Raw genomic sequence first — 8,706 nt, 5'->3', positions numbered from 1 at the left:
ATCGATGAAGATGTATCGCTTCGCAGCTTCGAAAGACTTCATCACAAACGCAGTGAGCCTGAGGGGGGGGGGGGTGGACAAACACGGAGTGCCTGACCATCATTTTAAGCTGTCCATAACATTGAGGGCCAGAGGTGTGACAGTTGATAAGTGTAGTGTGTGAGCTGCACATATCAGGTCGTCTCTGGTGTGACACTGACCAGGTGTTGCCCGACTTGTCCGTCATCCCAAAGGCACTGTAGGACCCATCCTCATGCTTGTAGGTCAGCTCTCTCTGGTAGCCTGTGAAGGTCATAGGAAAACCAGCTCATTACATCTCAGCTCATTACTGTAGAAGAGGAAGTGATTTACCAGCACCACACACGACCTTCAACACCTTCACTGTCCATTGTTAAAACGGTATCGCACCATCAAAGCTGCACCCATCGCAATGTGCTTGAGCAAAGGTCATGAAGAAACTGTTTATATTAAAAAAAAACCCACCCAAACTGCCGAAATCAAATCCTTCTGACTGAAAATTAAGCTCTGGATATGTTGAGAGGAGACGGTGTTAGCCGTGTGTGTGAGCTGGTATGTGCACTCACCACTCAGCAGGAAGGAGGCGGCTTTGGTCTTGATGGTGGGCGTCAGCTGGCCGCTGCTTTCCAGGTACTCCAGGATGAAGATGTCAGGAGCGAAGAGCAGCATGTTCTGTTCACCACAGCCGTACGGCATGGCCAGCAGATTGTCCAGGTTCTGCAGCACACGGCCCATCAGATCTCCTGCAGAGAGGTGGAGGTTCAGAAGTGTTTGTGCGTTTCCAGATGCAGAGAGAGCTCCATGTATCATTTACAAGTCATACAGTTCTTCCCAATTCAGACTTGAAACAGGGATGGAGACAAACGATGAACCATCTCTGTTCAACACCCATGGGCCTGGTACAGCAGAGCTGGGCTACAGCACAGGGATGAACTCTGCAAACTACCAGTGTGAACGTCCACATACAAAATAATGGTCCGAGGTGAATTACTGCACTAAGCTGTTTATTTACTGAGCAAGGAATTTGCTTGTTAAAATGTAAACAAGATTTCAGAGCAGACGTCTGGGGTTCTGGAGCTAAGCAACAGTAGCAGCACCAGACAATGACCGTGTGGTTGTACAGGTGTGTGTGCGCTCACCCAGCACAGACACCGAGGCTGTGGGGGAACCCTCCACAAACACTTCAGGTAATGTTAGTGTAATGTTCGTCTCAACAGCACCACCTAGAGGATGGAAAGATCCATCATACAGCAACCCCCATAAACAGAAGTGAGAATATGAACGTTAATTCTGCAGATGACAGCTGCTGACCTGCTGAGCAGAGGAGCTCGTTGTAGGTGTTGGTCTGTTTGGTTCCCTCTGCCTGTCGCAAGAAGAATGACAAATATTACAGTATAAAATCAGCTCAAACCTACTGGGGATCACAAACAAAACCCTTGTGTCTGGTCTGTATCCTTCGGTCAGGTTACCAGAGAACAAATCACACCTGTCACACTCCACTGTTACAGTAAGGGCACTACCTGGAACCACAAACAAAGGTTTCAGTGTTTAATTTTCTCAGAGACTGACAGAATAGCCCCTCCACTGAGCTCAGGATTCATATTCACTGCTCTAGTGATTCAGTCCACACACACTCAGCAACTCTACCCTGCAGACGTCACCTGACAGACTCCTTTATTCAGCAGGATAATGAACTACAGCTCCAGTACAGGGAGGGTGAAGGGAGCTGCACTCAGTGGGGCTCATCAGGGTGGTGTAGTGAGGTGGAGGAAGACTGAGCTCACCACCACCAGCAGGGTCTGCTCCACCGTGTCCACGCTCCCCTTCTCTGGCACGATGGGCACCTGGTTCCCACACCGCACAGACGTCCGGACGGCCTCCGCACGCACTCTGAAAAACACCTCACCTACAGAACGAACACACACTGGTGTAAAGACAGCCTTACCCAGTATGGAGGGTGTGATGTTGGTATAATACAACCTTACCCAATACAGAGGGTGTGACGACCCATGTGAAGGTCCAGCCGTCTTCAGCACAGAGGCAGCACGTGTAGTTGCAGTCCTTGCAGGGTTGCACTGAGAACTGATTTGAGGATGCGAGCACTGCCTGCACCTTTAACACACAGTTGCAGCACAGAGAGCAACAGCTTGAAACAGAGCCCAGCTGACATTAGGTGGAATCCAGCAGCACAGGGAGAGTCCAGAACTGAAGCACCAACAACGGTTACGGTCATATTTGGCTTACAGGCATGGACAGCAGTTTAAGGGTGATTTCTAACTCAGATACGAGTCATAATGGGGACTTGAAGCAGAGTGAACAGAGCAGAGGGTTTGGGAAAATGGGATTTGTAGTTCCCATGTCCAGGAGACCGTGTAGGTGTACCTGCTGATCAGGCAGGAGAGCATGATGGGAAATGTTCAGACCACTCACCATGATGCAGGAGGGGAGGTAGTTGAAGACGGTGGCCTTGAGCGCGAACACCTCCCCACGGACGATGGAGTAGGGCAGGGTGAGGCTCACGAAGAAGGGCTGGAAGGTGGTGAGGTTGACTTTAGGGGCCACACCAAACCCCACTGGAGATGTACAGAAGGCCCCGCCCTCCCACGTGGTGATTGTGTCTGGGATGGTCTTGTTGACTAAAAGAACCCCAGACGTGCTGGTGATGAGGGAAAAAAAAAAAAAAAAGTTGTCACAAGACCTGCCAACAGTGTTTGAGCTGTAGCGTGTTTGAGCCGCAGCCCAGTGTGTACACACCCCACATGAACAAGGTCCCAGAGCCAAGTCTCTGGAAAGTATCTGCGGACCGTGGTGGATGGTGGACTTTGTTCGGAGGGAGTTGGAGCAGAATCTGTAGAGGATTCTTCAGCCATGGCCTTATTTACAGCTGTCGAGGTTGAAGAAATCATTCAGATACACAATACAATTTACTCACTTATAAATGAGCAACGAATCAGCGATTTGATGCAACTTACGGCCAAAATACAGCAGTGGATTACCGCAATCGTAGGGCTTTTTTATGTCAACATTGGTAATGATCTTGATACCAGCATCCTGAGAACAGGAAACGCCAGCAGAATCTCAAAACATAATAAAATTTTATTGGAATTTTGCAAAGAGCCTTGTCTTCCCCACCAAAATAAATAAATAAATAAAATTCCTTACTTTAAAGATGCTGTATACGTCAGCATTTCCATCATACGGGCGAGGGAAAATGATTCTCCGCTTTGATCGGAGAGGTGGGTAGCAGGGGTAGAAGTCCTCAGAGTCATCTGGGTATCCATATAGATCATAGACTGGAAGCAGCTTGAAGACCTAAGATCATACCAGATGAATTCATCCACTCAGATGCATTCATCCATTGGACTCCCAATTAAATTAATAGCCGCTTGAAACCTTCAAAAAAGGAGTACAACCTTTAACTTGTAAAAACCTCTAGGATTGTTTTTTAGTAATTTCTGATGTAAAATCAGGGTACAGTAGTGGTGGCCTCTTGCACCAGGAGATCTTCCTGCTGCAGAGTGAACCCAACCCTGATCAGGCTAATGAAGGTTCTGCAGAACATCTACAGATCATGTTTGGAGCAAAAGCTCTGCAGGTAAACCAGCAAGGACAGACGTGGGGGCCCCTGTAGTTCAGGGGTTCAGTCTGAACAAACATCTGGGTGCCCTGTAGTTGAGGTGCAGTCTGAACGTACAGATTCAGCGCTGAACTCCTCCTCTGGTCTGAGGAGCAGCAGACTCTCGTCGATGGCCCTCACGGAACACAGCGAGCCTGGGTGAGCTTTCAGCGTCAGCTCCACAGAGCTCCCAGGGAGCTCCATGGGAGAAGAGAAATCCATAGACACCTGAGAAACAAGAGAAACAAACCCATAAACTACACTGATGAGATGCAGTTTGTTTGAGAGGTGGAGATTAATTACACTAATTGACCATTACACTTTTACTTCACAGGATTGAAGTCTGATATTAGAAGTTGAGTGCAAGCATTTGAAACTGAGCACTGGGTGTTTATGGGAATTTTGTGACGTACTGACCTCGTTAGCCAGACACGGCTCAACTGGGAAGTCCATGCCATCAGCCAGCACCTCCCCTCCAGGGAGCACAGCATACACCACCACCCGGGCGACCGGAGCCAGCGCGTGCACCACCTGGAGTGACACGGACACTTCTCCTCTGTTCTCTGCTATACAGAGACAGGTGGAGGTTAGAACACACCTAGAGCACCAGAGCACCTACAGCAGAAAGGGGCCTGGAACTTCTGAGCCCAGAGGAGGTTCCTATGCCTAATTCCACCATGTTCATGGATTCATGGATTAAGGTCCTCAGCCAGGCTTGTTCATACTTTTACAATGCAGAAACATACATCCTGCACTTTCATGACTGAAAGTAACTGGTGCATTGTGGGTACAGTTCTGGTGTGTACAGCAGACCTTTCTGCGGCTCTACAGCCACGGAGACACTTCCCTGCTGCACAGTCCTGCCCCGGGACATCACCTGCACTCCAGCACACAAACAGGAGAGATCAGTTAAACAGGCACATTCTAAACATGACCATCCAGACAACTAATAGCTGTTGGGCAAGTCAAGAGCATCATCTTACACCCTGAAACTAAGATTGGCAGGTCGTACCATGTAGAAGAACTCTAGGGAGACCTGGGTCGCTCCTAGGGCACTGCCCTGTACGATGTACTGGGCCAGCACTGTAGCGATTCTGTTGCACCTGAACACCTCTAGAGGGCGCTGCACCTCCAGGAAACTTCTGCTTTGGGAGTAGAATGGCTGGACGTAGAGGTAAGCAGAGATGTAGTCTGGTGTTCCTATGTTGGTCATATTTCCAAGTGGCTTCTTTTCCACATAATTGGCCTATTGGGAAGAGGAGAAACAATACAACTCCATAAATACAGCCTCGTACACCTTCAAAAAAGTGTCAGACAATGTAAGACATTGTTTATCCGAAAACAAAATGAAGACATTCACCTGTAGAGAGACCGGCTGCGAACCCCATGAATAAGTGTCCAAGAAGAAACGGGCAACACCGTTGCCATCAGTAACCAAATTGTAGATTCTGGATTGGTTTTCAGCGTACGTTATCATCAGAAGCACCGATCCATTCTTCACAGGAGCGGAGTCTGGACCAGTGGCCTTAATCTAACAATGATACAAGGCAGAGTCAACACCACAAGAAAAACATTCAAGCTAACACTGAACAAAATGACAGTTAAATATCTGACAAACGTATCCTGCGCTACATTTGAACTAAACACTAGCAATAAAACACATTGTTAAGATTGCTAAGCAGTAGATCTGGTATTCTAATGTGCAGTACATTTTAATTAAAGGTCCTTATATAGAAATTAATTAAATTAAAAAAATCTTTATACAGTAATCACCTTTCCTTCGTAGGCCAACCCAAGCCTGAACACACCAGGAGTGTCCACAAAGGTGAGGATGACGATCTCACTGACAATAGCAGAGCTTCCAGACCCAGACAGGACCACTCCTGTGACAGTCAATTCATTTATAGATCAGTTTACAAGTATAGATAACCATTTTGATCATCACTAAAACATTAGAATGTATTAGACTGGAATCCCTCACCTGTCCCATATTCCTCCAGTTCAGCATCAACACTAATAGTTCTCATATATTGTGGACTATTCAGTGCAAAGTCACTCAGGTCAATGATGTGGGACCCACAGCCCGTCCTGTCAGTCTAAACCAGGTTTGAACAAACGTGGACCAGAGTTCAGAAACAGTAGTGTCTGCTACACTGGACAACAATTACTGCTCATATGAAATTTAAAGGTACAATAAGTAACTTCTCCAGTGATTTTTCTCACGAAAGCCATTGTGCCGACACTTGGTGGCCTGGCTGTTTGAGATGCTGTACTAAATACATTTTAAACATGGCCGTCTCCATTTGGGGGACCTGCTCTATGAAGCATGAATCTTATTTGTGGATTTACAAAGCATTCTGAATAATATTTCATTTCCCAGTGCTGTAACAGGTGAAGACGTGGACTAACTTTCATGGTGTAAGTCCTGTGGATGTCTGGGAGTTGTGTAGCTCCTGGAGCAAACCACCAGTATCTGTAACTGTTACGGCGGACCACAGCAGTGACAGACCCCATCACTGGTTTCCCATAAGTATACCTATGGACAGAGTGGAGGTGGTGGAGTAATGAATACATAACATTATGGTGATGGATGTTTGTCTCATATTAAATCATTATTGTGTGGTATGTAAAATGTTTAAATGACTCACTTTGCACACACTTTCAGTGTGACCACTGTGTCCAGAACAGTTATGACTGGAAGATCAACTGTCACTTCAAACTTTGGCAGGACTACAGGGGAAAAAATTAAGACTAAGAATCTTTTAAAAGAATTTAAGAATGTTTTGCTGTTATTCATTTCATTTAAATATGAATCACCTGTGAGGAATTAAGCATACTGCTCCAAACACTGAATACTGAGAATTATATAAACTAAGAAAGCACACAGTGCTGGGTCTGACTAACTGAACCCATCTGACATTAACAGAAAACAGTGCTGGTCTGACCGTATTCCTTGATTTCAAAGTCTTGTCTGGTTGCTTCGTTCCTCTCATTCCAGGCGGTGATGGTGTAGAATCCCTGTGGAGTCTCAGGGCTCATGGGATACGTCAGATCCAGGAAGCCGTCGGATGTGGACTTGTTAAGCCACTGACCGATGCGGTTGGAGTTGGGGTCCTACACACAACAGCAACATGCAGCAATTCTCAGAAAATGCAATTAGCAAGGACACTTCTGAAACAACCAGGAAACATTTCTAGAATCAGAAAACTGTTTTTAAGAGCAGAGCTCAAACGTCAGCGATGTGTATTGCAAGATTCACCGTACCTGCAGCTCCACTGTTGGGAACTGAAAGAGAAAGAAGCCCATAATATCACTCTCCAATATATATTAGTGATGTGTTATGCTACTGCATTCTACCGTCTTACCATCTGATTGTGGGTGAGGAAATTGCCATCCAGAGAGACTATGCGGAATTTCACTGTTGGAAGAGAGAGACGACATCACTGCTGAGCCTACAGACGCTCAATGAGTCACTCCTTCATATACTAGACACACATTCCCTCACTGCACCAGTAGTCCCAGCAAACATTACCAGTCTGTCCTGGTTTGTAGATGGGTTTGTCTGTTTGGATGATTGTCAGCTGCGCGGGACGTTTCAGGATGATCCTGGTTGTCCTGTTTAGGAAAGTGGTTTTCCCAATGAGCTCGAAATAAATGGAAGCTTCTGTGTCCATGGTTACAACAGGAACCTGTTTGATGCAAAATTACAAGTGTGAAATGAACCACTATTGTGTTTGTGAAACACATGATGAAACAGAGCTGAGAGGCACTCTACTCCTGAATCACCAGTAGCTGTGTTTACACAAGCAACGTGTGAAAAACACGTATGAGACACTGGACATATTCTAAGATACACCAATACTACAAATAATAGGAAACTGAGAAAATGAATATTTTATTTACTAAAAACAAACTAAGCTTAAATGAAACACTGAAATAGCCACCTAAAGACTAATATATAAATATGCATTAGGTGAAAAGTATACTGACTAGACATTTCAATCTGAGCCTTGTTCATATGGGACTGCTGATTTAAAGCAGTTTGCTGATAGATTTAAAACATCATGGTGGCGTTCCGTTAGACGGTGGGGTCAGACCTGGAAGAAGACACACTGGTAGTACTCTTGTGTTTTAACATTCCAGGTCAGAAGACTCTGGTTGCTTTGCCCATGTTGCAGATTGACATGCAACAGCAATGTTTTCTGGGACGTGTAGACATGGACACACAGAGTCTCCTCACTGCCCCCTACTGGCTGGGAATTTACAGTCAACAGGTAAATCCTGAATGGAAACGAAGAAAAATAGTTGTAAACCAGTTTTTCACAGACACAGTTGATATAAAGTCCTAGTCCACACTACTGATGCTTGGAAATCTTTGACGGCACTCGGTTTTTTTTTTTTACAATGACGTAACCATACGCAACTGTGGTACAAATAAGAAATACAGCAAAACAGAGCAAAGTGGGTTAGTCTTGATCAGGTGTTACGTCGTTTCATGTTAGCTTGAAGTAAACAAATGTATCGCGTATCAAAAAACCACTACAACTTCAATAATCAAAGTTAACTTGAGATTTAAAAAAGCGTTCGTACGTGTCATTGGAAGAAAAGGCAATAGCGCTGTGGACGAGCAGAAGCGCGGGAGCGAGCACTCTGGCGAGCAGCATCATGACCGGGACTCGGCCACCATCTGAATCAGGCTAGCTGGAAGCTCCGGCTATAAATACTGAAATATAAATATGCTACACCTGTTATCAAACAACCTATCAGTTCGGTCGAAATTTGAGATGTTCATCTCCACGTGCACAGCCTCCGTTGCAATCCCGTGTACACGCCTCACTCTCCTTAATGAGACTCATTAGGTGATCTAAACCAAATATGGGGGCTATTCCACAAAGCGAGCTCATAAAAGCAGCGCTTATTAAAGTGAGCCTCGCTTGAGTTAGCCAAACAGTTAACTTCCGTCTAGTTCTGGTCCACTAACGAAATCCAGACGCAACCTGTTCCCGCTAATTCAAGCCAGGATTTTGTAATCGGCGATCATGCGCGTGCACACGGTATTTAAACAGCCTCAC

The 8,706-nt window shown here is 45.8% G+C and overlaps 1 protein-coding gene across 2 annotated transcripts in view; it reads right to left on the bottom strand.

Moving 5' to 3' along the window:
* LOC143512691 (alpha-2-macroglobulin-like protein 1) overlaps window positions 1-8,367 on the bottom strand; it is an 11,885-nt gene extending 3,518 nt beyond the window's left edge. The window contains exons 1-26 of one of the 2 annotated variants that reach the window (XM_077003289.1): window positions 8,225-8,367; window positions 7,732-7,915; window positions 7,167-7,323; window positions 7,000-7,052; window positions 6,899-6,919; window positions 6,580-6,748; window positions 6,283-6,364; window positions 6,044-6,170; window positions 5,616-5,730; window positions 5,408-5,517; window positions 4,995-5,165; window positions 4,647-4,880; window positions 4,448-4,511; window positions 4,052-4,200; window positions 3,713-3,862; window positions 3,181-3,330; window positions 2,991-3,069; window positions 2,773-2,902; window positions 2,449-2,674; window positions 2,004-2,130; window positions 1,803-1,924; window positions 1,330-1,381; window positions 1,158-1,241; window positions 585-761; window positions 201-282; window positions 1-58 (exon numbers count right to left, since the gene is read on the bottom strand). In XM_077003289.1, the coding sequence (XP_076859404.1) occupies window positions 1-58; window positions 201-282; window positions 585-761; window positions 1,158-1,241; window positions 1,330-1,381; window positions 1,803-1,924; window positions 2,004-2,130; window positions 2,449-2,674; window positions 2,773-2,902; window positions 2,991-3,069; window positions 3,181-3,330; window positions 3,713-3,862; window positions 4,052-4,200; window positions 4,448-4,511; window positions 4,647-4,880; window positions 4,995-5,165; window positions 5,408-5,517; window positions 5,616-5,730; window positions 6,044-6,170; window positions 6,283-6,364; window positions 6,580-6,748; window positions 6,899-6,919; window positions 7,000-7,052; window positions 7,167-7,323; window positions 7,732-7,915; window positions 8,225-8,301 (3,150 nt within the window). In that variant the 5' untranslated portion in view covers window positions 8,302-8,367. The remainder of the gene's footprint in view (window positions 59-200; window positions 283-584; window positions 762-1,157; window positions 1,242-1,329; window positions 1,382-1,802; window positions 1,925-2,003; window positions 2,131-2,448; window positions 2,675-2,772; window positions 2,903-2,990; window positions 3,070-3,180; window positions 3,331-3,712; window positions 3,863-4,051; window positions 4,201-4,447; window positions 4,512-4,646; window positions 4,881-4,994; window positions 5,166-5,407; window positions 5,518-5,615; window positions 5,731-6,043; window positions 6,171-6,282; window positions 6,365-6,579; window positions 6,749-6,898; window positions 6,920-6,999; window positions 7,053-7,166; window positions 7,324-7,731; window positions 7,916-8,224) is intronic. The other variant, XM_077003290.1, reaches the window with a different exon arrangement.
* Between the last annotated feature and the right edge of the window lie 339 nt (window positions 8,368-8,706).

The sequence above is a fragment of the Brachyhypopomus gauderio genome, chromosome 4 (genome assembly GCF_052324685.1).
Source record: "Brachyhypopomus gauderio isolate BG-103 chromosome 4, BGAUD_0.2, whole genome shotgun sequence".
Taxonomy (NCBI): domain Eukaryota; kingdom Metazoa; phylum Chordata; class Actinopteri; order Gymnotiformes; family Hypopomidae; genus Brachyhypopomus; species Brachyhypopomus gauderio.
Note: the sequence above shows the minus strand (reverse complement) of the source record. Positions and strands in the feature narration are given on the sequence as shown.